At 42.2% G+C, this 16,879-nt stretch overlaps 1 protein-coding gene across 1 annotated transcript in view; it reads left to right on the forward strand.

The window, feature by feature from the left end:
• The window catches only part of GABRB3 (gamma-aminobutyric acid type A receptor subunit beta3), a 154,050-nt gene that overhangs the window by 121,270 nt on the left and 15,901 nt on the right, over positions 1 to 16,879 (forward strand). Inside the window, exons 5-7 of the mRNA XM_054009161.1 lie at positions 5,653 to 5,735; positions 8,945 to 9,082; positions 15,482 to 15,634. Coding sequence (XP_053865136.1) covers positions 5,653 to 5,735; positions 8,945 to 9,082; positions 15,482 to 15,634 — 374 coding nt within the window. The remainder of the gene's footprint in view (positions 1 to 5,652; positions 5,736 to 8,944; positions 9,083 to 15,481; positions 15,635 to 16,879) is intronic.

A 16,879-nucleotide genomic window follows, 5' to 3' on the forward strand; every position in this document is an offset into this window, starting at 1 on the left:
TATTTCATTCAAAAAATATGGGCAGTGAGGTTTAATTTGGGTGCTGAGTTCCTCTCTTGATGTACCACTATCCAGTACAGGAAAAAATAAACCGTGGAAAAGTTAAGTCTATAATATTAAAACATGAATGTGTGTACCTTCTAGATTTTATATTTACTCTGGAAGTGTAAAGGGGCTTTAAAGGACGCTGCTTTATATCCATTTTAAGTCCCTGTACATTACCAGAGCAGTAAAAAGGGGACTTAGTGAAATGAGAATCAGGCCTGGAAAGTTTAATTGAAATTATAGAGAAGGTGGAACTCTCTACAAATTAGGAAGGAATGAGGATGTGGAATATTCCCACCACAACCATTTTAATATTTACCAGAGCTTCTGGTTTTATCAGGCACTGAAGTTTTATTTGACTTTGTCATTGATTCATCACTTCCCAAGCTTCCATTCTGCATAAACTAGGGAGGGGTGAGCCTGTTTATATAAAATAAAAACAGCCTCACACCTTTATGGAAGTTCAACAAAGTTGGGTACGTGCATGTTCAGCAAGTGATTGCTGCACCATAAACTATGTTTAGTGAAAGGAGGCTTTTGCTTTTGCATGCTATGTACCCATGTTGCAAATGCTGAGATGTTTTGCAGCAGCGGCAACCTGAAATCTTACTTTTGAATTCTTCCCTTTTTGAATTTAAATAAACAAACAACATAGAGCTGAATCTTTTATTTTATTCTTCTTCAAGAATCAGCCTCACAAACAACAACGTAAAAATATATGAATATTAGCAAAGTACAGTTATTGCTTTGAATTACAAGTACTTCATGCAACTTTGTGTATAAATGTTGTGGCAATGAACCTCTTTCATGACATCAGGGCTCAGCATTTCTCTCTCTGGCATTGAGGGGACTTGGGATAAAACAATCCCACTTTGGAGGCTTTATACTTCACGTTGGTTTATTTACAATATTTACACAGTAGGCCTTAGGGTTGGCCTGAGGGCGCCTTTAAACAAAAACAAACTAAAATATTACATTCCCTAACTCGCTGCAGTACAGCCTCTCATGCTGGCTACCTATTGCCAGCCACCTCTCTAACCCACTCCGGGCCCAACTATGCTGGGAGCCAAGGCCCCTTTCCCAAACAGAAATAAACACAAGATTTGCCCTGATAGTAGGGTGACCAGACGTCCCGATAAAACTGGGACTATCCCGATATTGAGCAGTTTGTCCCACATCACAACCGAAGTACGGCAGCCCTTTTTTTTTTCGCTTAGGCGGCGGTGACAGGCAGAGGGAGCACCTCTTCAGTTGCTACACTCACCCGGCACGTCCGGGTCTTCAGCGGCACTCCGGCGGCGGGTACTTCTTTCTTCGGCAGCAAGATTTATTACCAGCTGCCAAAATGCCGCCGAAGACCATCAGCGACTGAAGGACCTGCCGCCGGAGTGCCGCCGAAGACCCGGACGTGCCGGGTGAGTGTAACAATTGAAAAGGCACTCCCCCTCTGGTCGTCCCGATATTTTGGAGTTATCATCTGGTCACCCTACCTTATAGGGAAAACCAGCTCTTTACCTTGAAGAAGCCTTCTCCCCCTGCTAAATACAACCCTTCTGCAGCTTCTTCTCCTCTCTTGTCTCACTCACTGGAAGAGGTTTTCAAAGGTCATGGGCTGCCCTTAATTGGACTCAGGGTGTCCTTAATCAACCTGAGGTAACTTCTTTCCGTTCATAGGAAAAAGAGCTTTAAGCATTCTAAGACAGATACACCTGCCTTCAACCATTCTCCCAGAACTCTTCGGTCTGACTTTGTCATAAAGTGTTCACAGCACATTCCCAAATCAATTTGATTAATATTAGTTATAAAATTAAAGCGCAGTATTAATTGGTAGAAAATCATTTATTTGATAAATTTAGTCTGCTCTTCTGCAGACAGTGAATTCCCATTAGCAGATTACACTTTCCTTGAACGTATTTGTTGTTTGAATTTACTCAATGAGAAGAGACAGAGGGACATGGACTTCAGTGCCAGCAGCACATAGATTATACCCAACTTGCAATTTTCTTCATACACACATCACTCTTGCCCAGCTTTTGCTGAGCCTGCAAGAGAGAAGAAGCTCCTGAAATTAACTCTTAGCAAAAAGAAAGGGGAAAACATTCTGAAAGCCTGGTCAAAACCTTAACCTTCTGGATCAAAGTTGCAAAGGTGGTTTGCAGACTTGTGCTCCATCTAGGCTTTGCTGCTTCTGAACAGTCAAATGACATCACCAGCCAAAAATACCTTCTGACATCTTCATCTGGTCATGAGGCTATGCCTCTTCTTTAGTGAGCACCTGGCTTTTGTAATTTTCATGTTTGACACCCCCAGCACTCAGTTACTACAATGCACTGGATGATAGAAAATATCATGAGACAGCTCGAGGTGGTGACCCATCTTCTGAGCAACACAGATCCCTGAAAATGCCTGATAAAAGTGACCTATATGCTACACTGGCTCCATGTTAAGTACTGGAAAATTCAGAACCCTGATCTTCAAAGCCTTCCAGGGATTGAGCCATGGTTATCACAGGTTTCTTCTCTGCCACAACAACCTCTATCCGTGAAGAACAATGGAATTAATAGTTCCAAGGATGGGACTGGACTTTCTCAGAACCAGATCAATGGCTGTGGAACTTCCTTCCAGTTTGTCTACAGATGTCACCATTTGCAGCACAAAATGTAAAATGCACATTTCTGTGCAGCAGCTTTTCCTCAATAATAATTCAAACAAAACAATGTAATGTCATTTACAAAGAGGGGATAAAAAATAAAGTAGCCTTGGCTGTTGTATGCTTACCAGTTGCAAATCTTTTTGCCCTCAGATGCTATGGTGATGGAGCATGTTATAAATACTTAAAGTGAGAGAGAGAATTGTTTTGCAAGTCTTTTTAATCTGTGAATTGGTTATTTTTAGTATTCAATTCTCAGTATTTGAACATTCACGCTATATTGGTTAGTTATGGTTGGTCAGATAAGGAACGTGACATTGCTTCTGTTCTTTAATTGAATAAATGTAATTTTTATAAGCTGGAGGGAAGGACATCTGAATTAGCCACTGGGACTGTGAACCTCTCAGAGAGAAGTTCTTAGTGTACTTAAATTTACTTAGACTGTAAGCTTTTTGGGGAAGGGACTATTTTTTTATGTTTCTGTACAGTGCCTAGCGCAACAGATTCAGCACCTTTAGGCAACACAGCAATATAAATACAAATAATAATAATAATAATGATAATTAATAAGGTTGCAGTTCGGGAGAGGTGTCAGGAGATAAACTAACTTAGGGAATTTTGGTTCCTTTCTGTATTGCATGCATACAAAGTGTGTGTGTGTTTGTGTGAAATTCGATCTTCGTCTAGCTCATATAATTGCTTCTCTATCAGTGCTCTGCTGAGGGGTTCTAGGAATCCTGTCATCCTGCTGTGCCAGACGGCGTCTCATTCCATAAAAAAACATACCTCTTCTTCTTGTGTGCATAAGCTAGCCCGAGTGAACAAAACTTTCCTTTAGGGAGCATGTGTGCAAGGAAAATGAGGTTGTCTGAAAGTTCACAGAAATTGTACACAAATGGAACTGAGCATTACTGCAGCAAATGATTTTGTACATTTGAGTAAATGTGGTATTTACCTATCTGTTTTATTTTTTAAAATCTTTAGTTTGATGTTTTGGACTTACACGTTCGTGTCTTGATTTAGTACATAAATATCCTATATAGCTTTGATGGAGCATATTCTTCCTGACAATGCAACCTTGCAATACATAGATGTTGGTGGGGCTTAGGACAGAGTACATTATCTAAAAAGGCATAAGGCAACCTAATATGTTAAAGGCAAATACAAATTTGCAAGCTGCATCATTTTTAGTAAAATACCAAATTTATCTTTTATAAATGTCCGTTTTCTGTCTACTTGGTATTTGCCAATAGTTAAAGACACTAATATTTGAGAGACCTTGATACTGCAACTGCCTCTGCATGAATTTAACCCATGCAGATGCCATGGCAGGATCTGGAACCGTGTGACCCATTGTTCAATGTAGTAAATATTTTCCTTTTAAAATAGAATGGGATAACAGCATAATAATCACAATTACATATTACTGATTTTTCTTATTGTTTTGAATTGGAACTACCAATATTGTCTTATATGCAAAATAATTTGATTTCATAATAAGTGTGACTTTGTAAAATTCGTAATTGTTATGATTGTGTAATTTAGAATGTTCCTGCAGTGATCACAGATAAAATGTTAAGTAATTTTTTTCCCCCGAGTGCATTACTTGATGCTCGTTTTAGGTGCTAAGTCAGAGTTGCTAACAATCATACTGCAGAGACACTAGTTTCCATAATTAATAATCCTGAGTCTAGCACCTTGACTGAGGAGCCAGCGAGGCACTGGGCCAGATGTTCAATTGAGAAAAATCCTTCTCCTAAGCCACAGAGCAGCTGTGGAAGCTGTTCATTGTAAACTATTCGAGTCCATTGGGACATGTGTTAAGACAGAACATCTGTCAGGGCAGACATGCCATTGGGCAGCTGAAGGAACATGTAAAAGGGGCCATCTGAAAGAATCCCTCCATTGAACACTACTTAGAGAGGGAAACTTACATGAAAAGAGTGGCCCAAGGTAGACAGTGGTGGCAGAGCTTTGTTCATGTACTAAACGACCTTTGACAGTGAAGGAAGGATTCAGATTCAGATTTTTGTTTAGGAATTAACCATTTTTCAAGTTTGTGTCTATTAACATCAGAAAAGGGTTAATTTGGTTTTAAAATGTGGACCTAATCAAACATAGAAGGTAGTTTAAATATGAACTTCACACGAAAGCAATATTAGATACATGATGCTCCCTTAGCACATGCTAAAGGCTAAGACTTCAGTTCAGCAAAACACTTAAGCGTGTACTTAAACTTAAACATATGTTCAAGTTCATTGCTGAATCAGGGCCTCCATGTCAATATTAATACATTATTTTTAAAATTAAGTTCCAATTCTGAGTCAATATGTGGCTTAATATAATTGCTTTGAATGCATACATATATTTTATTATTTTAAATTGAGATTTATAAAAATAATTTGAATATATTGATCATTTCACTATTTGCTATACATTGATTGTAAAAATATGCTAAATTTGGATTGAATGTACAAGTTGTACTATCACATTTAAATAAGCTTAACTATTTTGAATCTATCCTTCCACTGGCTGCTGTGGATTTTATTTCTTTATATGGGTTTTGATAAAACATAACCACAGTAAAACCATGTTGCATGGTAGTTAAAAAAGATGAAGGCGAAAAACTGAACACAAATGTAGGATAGTAAAAAGCGTCATCATGACATGTGTAGCAAACTTTTATGGTTAAACACTTTCCGATATAAAGCCATGTTCTTTAATCGTGACAAATGTTTGAATAGTACTTACACACTGAGCCCCAATGGGATGATTCAAGTGCCACTTAGAGTGGTAATCTTACTGAAGTCAATGGAACAACTCATTTGAGAAAGTTCTGCTCAGTGTAAGAGCTGCAGAATCTGGTCTGTAGTCCATGCCTTTCTTTAAACTTTCCTCACGTTTAAAGAAAAAAATGAATGATTGGCCTACTGTAATTCCATTTGTTTGTATTTCAGAATCACAACTACTGCAGCTTGTATGATGGACCTGAGAAGATACCCATTAGATGAACAAAACTGTACTCTGGAAATAGAGAGCTGTATGTATATATACAGATACAAATAAAGTCCAGTTCAGTTGTGTGGGCAGTTTTCCCCAGTACAGCCATAGAGCAGTCATCCTGATGCCTAACAAACATGCGAATTCCTTAACACAATGACTCTTTGGAGTGTTTATTTGATTTTATGCATCATTTAAAATATAAGGGAATTATTAATGTCAGGCTTGCATGTTGTGTTGATAAAAAGTGGGTTTAGGAGATAGAAAGAATGATACAGTTCATCACTCCAGACTGATTAGGTAGAGGTAGTCACTGGATATTTATCTACAACATGAGAACGAAAGTTCATATGTTAATCAGATTGACTTTGAAGAGAGCAAACACTGAGACACAATTTTCTTTCAGTGTACTTTATTATGCATGAATGGCCTTGCCATGGGACCTCGCTGGCTGTCATGCCCACTTATGATTTGGAGTTCAGCTCCACACACAAGCAGATTCAATCTTCAACCTTGTTGTTTTCTATAATTGGAATATTCTGATATTTTATAATTGTGCTTCAAAAGCCACTGCTCTGTTTCTGCTACATGATGGGGAATGAGGGGAATGTCTACATCAGGGGTCTCAAACACGCGGCCCGGGGGCCGCATGCGGCCCGCGGGGTTATTTTCTGCGGCCCGCGAGCTCCTCGCGGCCCCCCCCGCCCTCTCCCAGTGTTTACCTAGAGCGGCTCTCTGCCCGACGTGCACCGGGGGCAGGGCAGGCTCCCTGCCTGCCTGCCCTGCCCCCGCGCCGCTCTGGGAAGCGGATGGAACCTGGGAAATGAGGGGCACAGGGGTGTGTGTGGCTGTTGCTTCAGGCAACGCCCCCAGCAGCTCCCATTGACCGCGGCTCCCCGTTCCCGGCCAATGAGAGCTGCTGGGGGCGGTGCCTGAAACAACAGCCAAACACACCCCTGCACTCCTCCTTCCCCAGATTCCGTCGGCTTCCCGGAGCGGTGCGGGGGCAGGGCAGGCATGGAGCCTGCCCTGTCCCCAGTGCGCGTTGGGCCAGAGCCCACCCCCTGAAGCCCTCCTGCAGCTGAACCCCCTGCTGTACCCAGCATGCACCCCAACCCCCTGCTGCACCCTGCACCCCTCCTACACCCCAACCCACTTCCCTGAGCCCCCTGCTGAACCCCGACCCCCTGCTGCACCCTGCACCCCTCCTGCACCCCAACCCATTGCCCTGAGCCCCCTGCTGCACCCCTCCTGCACCCTGACCCCCTGCCCTGAGACCTCTGCACCCCGCACCCCGACCCCCTGCCCTGAGCCCCCTGCTGCACCCTGCACCCCTCCTGCACCCCGCACCCCTCCGGCACCCCAACCCACTGCCCTGAGCCCCCTGCTGCACCCCTCCTGCACCCTGACCCCCTGCCCTAAGCCCCCTGCTGCACCCCACACCCTTCCTGCACCCCAATCCCCTGCTGCACCCTGCACCCTGACCCCCTGCTGCACCCCTCACCCCTCCTGCACCCCAAACCCAACTCCCTGCCCTGAGCCCCCGCCACACCCCACAGCCCTCCTGCCTCCCCTGGGGGCAGGGAGGGGGTGGAGTTGGGGTGGGGATTTCAGGGAAGGGGTTTGAATGGGGGCAGGGAAGGGGTGGGAAGAGGTGGGGCAGGGGCGGGGCCTCATGGAAGGGGTGGAGTGGGGGCAGGGCCGAGGGCGGCGGGGGGGAGGTGTCAGTAAATGCAGCCCTCAGGCCAATGTACTAGTCCTCATGTGGCCCTCGTAGTCATTTGAGTTTGAGACCCCTGGTCTACATACATAAAATATCACACATGAAGAATACACTAATGAATTCTATGTTTAAATTACACTTGACTTAATCCCAGTCCCATTGGCATTAATGGGAGTTTAACCATTGATTTCCATGGGAGCAGTAGAAGGCCCCCTCTCTCTAATACAGAGGTGGGCAAAATACGGCCCGCGGGCCATGTCTGACCTGCGGGACCCCCCTGCCCAGCCCCTTAGCTCCTGCCCTGGGAGGCTAGCCCCCGGCCCCTCCTCTGCTGTTCCCCCTCCCCCGCAGCCTCAGCTCGCCCCGTAGCCAGCTCAACACTCTGGGTGGCAGCGCTGCGAGTTCCTGGGGCAGCGCAGCTGCAGAGCCCAGCCTGACCTGGTGCTCTGTGCCGCGTGGTGGCGTGGATGGCTCTGGTGCTGGGGCTCTGGGCATCGCAGCTCTAGCACCGCCAGCCACCAGTGCTCCAGGCAGCGTGGTAAGGGGGCAGGGAGCAGAAGGGGTGGATAGAGGGCAGGGGAGTTTGGGGTGGTGGTCAGGAGGTGGGGAACAGGGGGGTTGAATGGGTGTAGGGATCCCAGGGGGGCAGTCAAGAAGTAGAGGAGGGGTTGGATGGAGTGGCGGCGGGAAGTCGGGGCAGGGGTTTCAGGGGCAGTCAGGGGACAGGGAGAAGGTATGGTTGGATGGGGCAAGGGTTCCAGGGGGGCAGTCAGGAATGACAGGAGGGTTTGGGTGGGGTGATGGGGGGCAGTCAGGGGCGGGAGTTCCGGAGGCGGTTAGGGGAAAGGGTGTAAGGGGGTTGGATGGGGCAGAGGTTCCGGGGGGGCTGTCAGAGAACAGGGGGTTGGATGCGGCAGGAGTCCGGGCGGGGGGGCGGCATCAGAGAGCGAGAAGAAGACGGGGATAGGGAGTGTGGGCCGGGCCATGTCTGGCTGTTTGGGGAGGCACAGCCTTCCCTAACTGGCCCTCCATACAATTTCTGAAACCCAATGCGGTCCTCAGGCCAAAAAGTTTGCCTGCCCCTGCTCTAATATGATTGTTTGCATTGGTAGAACATTCTCTCTTTTCCTGTTAATTAATACAGAGTGCATTTGATATCTGAAATTGCACCAATCTGTAAACAGACTCCTATAGTTAGTATTAGGAGCCACTTCCTGGTCATATCTATGCCTTGACTGTAGGCCTTCATTTTTGCCCTGAATTTCATCAGAACTAAAAAACAAAACAAAAATCTTGCCTCAAATACTTGTGAACTCTTGTATTTAATGGGGACAGCCCTTTAAGAGAGCATCTTAGAATGGTAATATATTTGAAAACCACCCATATGGAATAAAGTAGTGGAACTATTATAGCTGCAAAGCCCTAATCCACTCTGAAATCTTCTGAAATGAAACTATGTAGTAGATTTTTCATGGTAGAATACAGTAGAGGTTTTTTTCCACCTTACATTTGTGCTTTGTTTAAAGATGGTTATACAACAGATGACATAGAATTTTACTGGAGAGGTGGAGATAATGCAGTCACAGGCGTAGAGAGGATCGAGCTTCCGCAGTTCTCCATTGTGGAATACAGACTGGTGTCAAAGAATGTTGTCTTCGCCACAGGCAAGTGTTTCTTTTGTTTGCATGCTCAGTGTGTTCACTTCCTTACATACGTCAGTTATTATTTTACGTAATGATAGTGCTGGATACCACATTTGTGATAAACGATTAGCTGGTAAAGCCATTATGCAGTAATCCATGAAGCAGGAAGACTTCTCCATTTCTTTTTACAGATGAGTAGTCCATGAGAGCCTATGTTGTGTCGTACTTAACAGAAAGGCTAAACATCTTTGTTATTCGGTATGAAGCCTTTCACTTTGGGCTGTTAGTTAACTCTAGCCCATAGTGACCTTACAGAAGTATGGGAATGCCAGGTTAAAAATAACAGCTTTATGATCATTGATCTACAACTCTTGAGTGTGTGTTTGGATTGTGTTTCAATACAGTGGATGCAGTGTATTTTATACCTTATGTTGCATTAAGGTATGTGTCTGCATGTAGTAGGCAACTGAAGACACCTAGTTTCTACACATCGAAGGCCTCTTATAGTCAGTTTTGGAGTGCTAAATCTGGGGTCAGAGGTCCTCCCTCCTCCCTCCACTGGAAACGTAGTTTAAATTGATAGAATCTCACAGCATTTCTGAAAACTAGACCACTTATTGAGGTGACTGAAGACAACATGGATTTAAGTGCTTAATATCTTTGAAAATGCTGGTACGAATGACTTGCCCGTGGCCACACAGTGACTCCTTGGCAGAACTGGGATTTCTGCTCAGGAATTGCAAGTGCTCAGCCCTCTGTTCAGACCATGAAACCATGCTGCCTATTGAACCCTTCATCCCAAAGCATTTAACAAACTAAGCATATGTTACATTTATGGGAATCTCTTCACCGATTCCTTGAGCATAGCATCTGGGTCAAAGTGCAAAGCAGCACTACTTGTATTTCATTACAAAATATAAGCATTGGCAGAAGAGCAATTGATATGAGTATGTTTGCCAAATGGCATCATATTTCTTTGGTCATAGTTAGGAAAAGAGGGTTTTGTTTAAATGGAAAAGGAAACAGATTTGTTAATCCCTTACCACTCCTCTCTGCTACCTGATGCACTCCTAGCATAATCACACACTGAAGGTGGGACTTTTTCTGACAACTGTTTTTTAAAATATTGATTGCATGGCACTGATGGAGAACCTCATTTTTGCACTGGTTACAGGAAGTTGAGAAAAGATTTTACTACAGGATAAGCCAAGTTTTAGTTCAAGAAAGTGTGAAATGTTTTTATGATGAAATCTGGAATAATTTACAGATAGAGAGTCCTATTCAACACAGATGAAAGAGAAATCTAAAGAACTGTGTGACCGCCATATAAAAGAGATTGAAGAGGCAATAATAAATAGGATTGGACATTTATATGGATAAAAAGAATATTCAGCATTATAATAGTTATTGCTAACAAAAATTTAAAACTCCATGCTTCAGGGTTTAAAACAGCCTAACTATTAGGGATTAGGATGAGATTTTTGTGGGAGTTAGATTATCCCACATGCCTACTATAAGGTTTCTTGTACCTTCCTCTGAAGCATCTGATGATTGCCAGTGATGGGGACAGGATACTGGGCTAGATGGACCACAGACCTGATCTAGTATGGTAACACTGTTTTTATGCAAGGGAATCAATCTTTCACCAACCAGATTTACATTTCTACCACAACAGCCCCCATGTATGGAATAACGTCCCTGAACTGATCCATGTGGCCAAGTCCTTCCCTTTCGAATCGTTCCTCAAGACTCACCTCTGGCATACACCACAATAAATTAGCCAGCTAATTAGTGCTTGATAGAGAAGGCAGTTTATATTAATTATTATTAGCATAACATTTTTTGATTGTATGTTTTATCCATCTTCTTATATGTCTGGCCAAAACCCAGCACATTGTGACCATAACACAAATAATAATAATAATTATTAATAATAAATAATAATAAAACTAGGGATATTATCTGGAGGGGCTGGTGGACTCCTCAAGACCCTTTATCTCTCTTTAAAGACTCAGGGGAAAATAACCACTGACTTGGCTGCTGCTGCTGCTGAGTTTCTCTGTCTCTGTGGAAAGGAAGTCTGATGCTGTCCCTTTTGTCCCTGACGCTATTGGGTGCTCAAAGGCAGATATTAGATGGTTCATTGAGCTATAGATAAGATTTCAGTGTAGTAATAATTCTACTGGTTATGCAAAAAATATGAATGCATCAGCTGTATTAAAGAGCCTTGATATAAGCATTGTTTCAGATAAAATGAGTTATTCCTCCTGTGCTCCCTGAAATAGCACTACTGTATATTCTTGTACAAAATATTATGAGAATGGAAACACTGTCCATACTACTGCCCCTACTAAGGGGCAATGAAAAAGACGCACATATTGGCTAAGATTTTCAAAGCTGTCTAGATCTGTATGCCCATTAAAATGAATGGGAATTAGGCATCCACATAATGTAGGCAGTTTGAAAATTTGAGCCATTGATTTTAGCAACTTTCCAGCTTCTGAACTCTTCAACTTTCCTACTATTCCTACTTCAAACTATGCATAAACTGTTGCTTATTTTGTAATATGGCTGCCTACAATTTAGATTAAGATAATTTGCTTTAATATATTTTTAAAACATCCAATTTAAAAATTATAGAAAAGAAAGTTTAAATCAGAACTATTAAAACTATTTTAAAAATTGAAGTAGTCAATCTTCAACTGAGAATAGCAATGATTTTCTGGAAAGATTCCATACTGCAGCCAAAGCCCTACTGCAAGAGACTAAGGGCTTGTCTACATTACTGGCTGGATCAATGGGCAGCGATCGATCCAGTGGGGATCGATTTATCGCATCTAGTCTAGACGCAATAAATCGACCACCGAGCGCTCTCCCATCGACTCCGGTACTCCACCAAGGCGAGAGGCACAAGCGGAGTCGACAGGGGAGTGTTAGCCATCAAATTACCACAGTGAAGACACTGAGGTAAGTAGATCTAAGTACATCGACTTCAGCTACATTATTCACGTAGCTGAAGTTGCGTAACTTAGATCGATTCCCCCTCCCTAGTGTAGACCAGGCCTAAGAAGGCCAACCATGCACCAAAGTGGCTCCTGCAGTAGCTGATCTAACAAGCATTAGGAAAAAGAAAAAATGGTCCAGATAAACTACGCTAAGAATCTGACCTGAAAAGGGAAGCCATAACCCACTTTCACTGGAAACTTCATGACCCATCATAGTCTCTAGCCAAATTAGCTACTTTTTTCAAAGAGGAAGGTACTTTTAATAGGCTTTGAAAAATAATTATTTGGCATGTTCTGAAAGATCAGTCTTTAAAGTACATTTCTAATTAGCTAAAGAAATATCCTGGAAGAATAGATTTGAATATGAATTCTGTAACTGGCCATCTCTGATATCTTGGTTTTTTACTTGGATAAAACAGCAAGAGACTAATTTAGCCTTGGAGCTAGGTATTTCAGCTCAGCTAACTGGCTTTTAATGAAATCGAAACAGACACAAGAAATTGCTTTTTACCAAGCATTTGAATAAATGAGAGGTTGGGGTTATTTGTACTCAGATTATTGATTAACCATTTATTTTCTTCTCTGCAGTCTCAGTCATATTGTTAGTCCTAATACTTACAGCCAGATTCTGCCACTCTTTCTTGCAGTGAGTCAGTACTGTACTCTTCAAATTATCCCTCTGAAATCAGTGGAACTCCTAATGCTGAATGTGAGGGAGCGTATCAGAATCTGCCCCCTAAACATTAACACGTCTCAAGACTAAAATATATTTTTGATGTAATATATAAGAGCTAGAACCTACAGGTAATTAATTGATAAATGTATTGAGCCTTAATAAACAAGGCATTATACCACCAAAATCAGGAGAGGTACAATAATAATAGTTGAGCAAACCAGGAAATCATGATTGCACAAAGTATTTGATTTCTGCTTAAATATATAAGGATTTGATCATAATCCCTTGATCCCATGTGAGTGCACAGACCTTCCAGACAGAAAGGGCAGAGACAGCTGCCTTCATAGCAAAGTTCCCTCCCTGTCATCCCTCGCAGAGTTCTGTGGTCTGCATACTGGGGCAGTGTAGGAATAAATGAGAGGGAGTAGGAGTCAGCAGGATGGAGGCTGGGCCAATAGATCATGCACCATCCTTCCGACAACTCTACAAAGGTGTAAACATAATATAGCTTAGGATAATACAGACACTGGTAGTCCCAGGGTCAGGCACCACCTAGGGAAGCCCTGATAGTATGACAGTATTGCTGTCTGGGAGCAGTAAGGATGGTTTCCAGGGATACAAAGCCAGCTGTGGCCTCTGGATGGAATTGATCTGTGAGATGCAAGCCCCATCGCTTCCATGAGCAAAATAATTTGGGAGAAACTCCCTGAGAGGAACCTGGCAGAGATTTGCTCCACTGTCACCCCCTACTGCCTGGTTTTCCCACTCCAGTGGGTGGTTCAGTCCCTGATTTATTTTTAAAACTTATTTTACAAGATGGGGTGTGTGTTTTGGTTTTAATTACACAGGCCACCCAGGAGGCCCTCCAGGCTAGATTAGAAAATCAGATGAGAGCATTAAACTTTGTTAGCAGAAAAGTAGGCCTGGTTTCAAGGAGAGAAAGAGTTTATCCTTGGAAGTGAGACATTGTTCATTAGAAAATGAATGTGATAAAGCAAACTAACGCTTCAGGGATTGTTCACCAACAAATATAGAGTGCTCTGCACAGTAGTGAAGGTATATTTTTTTTAAGTGAAGATATAACCAACTGTGTTTGATCAAACAAACTTTTTAAAGGAATTGTTGCATGTGGGTGCATGTGCAGTTTTTCATGTGTACATGTAAAACTACTCAAGATAGTTAAGCCCAAAGCAGACTTACAAAATGGATCTCACAAAACTGGGTGACTGGGTAACAAAATGGCAGATGAAATTCAGTGTTGATAAATGCAAAGTAATGCTCATTGGAAAACATAATCCCAACTATACATATAAAATGATGGGGTCTAAATTAGCTGTTACCATTCAAGAAAGAGATCTTGGAGTCAATGTGGATAGTTCTCTGAAAACATGCACTCAATGTGTAGCAGCAGTCAACAAAGCAAACAGAATGTTGGGCATCATTAAGAAAGGGATAGATAATAAGACAGAAAATATCATATTGCCTTTATATAAATCCCTGGTACTCCACGTCTTGAATACTGTGTGCAAATGTGGTCGCCCCATCTCAAAAAATATGTATTGGAATTGGAAAAAGGTTCAGAAAACGGCAACAAAATGATTAGGGGTACGGAACAGCTTCCATATGAGGAGAGATTAATAAGACTGGGACTTTTCAATTTGGAAAAGAGACGACTAAATGGGGACATGATAGAGGTCTATAAAATCATGACTGGTGTGGAGAAAGTAAATAAGGAAGTGATATTTACTCCCTCTCATAACACAAGAACTAGGGGCTCACCAAATGAAATTAATAGCCAGCAGGTTTAAAACAAACAAGAGGAAGTATTTCTTCACACTACACGCTATCAACCTGTGGAACTTTTTGCCAGAGGATGTTGTGAAGGCCAAGACTATAACGGAATTCAAAAAAGACTGGATAGGTTCATGGAGGATAGGTCCATCAATGATTATTAGCCAGGATGGACAGGGATGCAAACCCGTGCTCTGGAGTGTCCCTAGCATCTGTTTGCCAGAATAGGCAACAGGGCATGGATCACTTGATGATTGCCTGTTCTGTTCATTCCCTCTGGGGCACCTGGCATTGGCCACTGTCGGAAGACCGGATACTGGGCTAGATGGACCTTTGGTCTGACCCAGTATGGCCATTGTTATTTTCTTCTGTTCTTTTTCTTACTATTATTCAAGAGAATTTATTTCTGACACTTCAGGTAGCATATTTCACATAGTTTGGGTGTATTTGAGAAGTGTCAGTTCAGGAACAGCTATTCTATGCAAATAATACATTATGTGAAATTGATTTTAATTATAATTATATTAAATTTAATTAAAATAATTATTTTACATTTTGACTGTTAATTATACTAATCATCTCAATAAAGTGACATATGAAAATCATTCCTTTATATAAACATTTTAGGTAGAGATTTAAGCATCATTTTTTTAAAAAAATCCAGTGCTCAGCCAATTGCTTTATAATTAAAAATTAACCTTATTATCTCTTTTCTCGGTAAAATTCAAACTAGTGTATTCTCTGCAAAAAATCCAAGATTCATTTTGAATATCATGCATTTAGCTAACCAGTAATACACTGAAGGCATTTTTCCTATTGTTCTATAAATGTCATAATATCCCATCAAACGTGCATGATTTAGTTTCTATGGAAACTAAAGAAAAGTATTTTGTCTACCAGGGTCTTTTTTTCAGTATAAATAAGTGTTATTTTTCCCCTTTTTCTTAGGTGCGTATCCAAGACTCTCACTGAGCTTTAAGTTAAAGAGAAACATTGGATACTTTATTCTTCAGACCTACATGCCCTCTATACTGATTACCATTTTATCATGGGTGTCATTCTGGATCAATTATGATGCATCAGCAGCAAGAGTTGCCCTTGGTATGTGATAAGGATGGGTGGGACATTAAAATGTCAAACTAAATGTAGCCTTCAGAAGTTGTTAAAGACTGCAACATGTCAGTATATTGATATTCCAAGCTCACTTATTCCAAAATCATGTCACTCTGTATTGAGTCAGTCGTGCTTTGTTCTCCCCTCAAATGCAGAATGTAACTATCATTAAATCTCTAACGTGAGTTCCTCATCTAGAGCGCAGCTCTCATCAGAGTAAAGTGGCTCCAAGCTACCTTTCCACACACTCCAGATCTTGGGGCTGTCCAGGGACCAAGCCATCCCTTGGCTAATGTTTTAGGGCTGTTCTAACTTACATGGCAGGAACAGTCCTTAAAAACCATTCTGCTGCTCAGAAATTGTCAGAATGTAGGATGCTACAGCCACCGCCCCTGTGCCTTCCCCCGCTCACAATGGAGGTGCAGTATGCAGAGTTGGGGCAGCAGGTGGCACCAACTTGACACCATCTGGAAATCTCCAGATGCATTTTTAGAGCAGTTTTAAGCCCCCTTTGCCCTACTTTGTCCTACTGGAGTAGGACAATGGGGATGTAAAATGGGTTGACAATCCAGTCCTAATGTTTTCATATTAAAGTTTCCTTTTAGGCTTGTGACAGTGCTTTCAAAACATCCCATACACTATATCTCAATTATCATTGAGGTACACTACATATTATTATAGCCTCCTTTTAAAGGTCAGTGGAGAGGAGGAATACTCCCAGTGGGCCAACCAATGTCTCTGTTTTAAATTCCCGTCAGAACTGTGGTATTAAATAAACAGGAATAGCTAGACAGAAGTCACCAAGCCATATCACACTCTTGCTTAGCCCATGCAATTCTCGTCTTGGGGCACCTGGAAAGCGAGAGAACTGGGTAAGGCTGCTGGCCTGTTTTATTGTTTGCTTTTTTGGCTAGTCATGTATCAAAAGATTGCCCCACTTTCATGAGTTCTACCCCAATTTAGAGGCAGGAACTAACTTTTTGTCCTGTGTTTGCACAGCACCTAGCACAGTGGGGTCCTAGTCCACATCTGGGGCTCCTAGGTGCTACGGTAATGCAAATAATAAATACTCATAATAACAATCAGTCAGCTACACCCAAAGGAGTCACAAGAGCCCCACTGGTCTCTCTCTCCCACTGACTGAGACTGTCCTTCAGAGGCCAGAGATCAATCTGGTAGGTTCTTTTGAGAAAACAGCCAACTATCAGTATGCATGAGTTATTATGAAGTATG

The sequence above is a fragment of the Malaclemys terrapin genome, chromosome 1 (assembly GCF_027887155.1).
Source record: "Malaclemys terrapin pileata isolate rMalTer1 chromosome 1, rMalTer1.hap1, whole genome shotgun sequence".
In the NCBI taxonomy this organism is placed as follows: domain Eukaryota; kingdom Metazoa; phylum Chordata; order Testudines; family Emydidae; genus Malaclemys; species Malaclemys terrapin.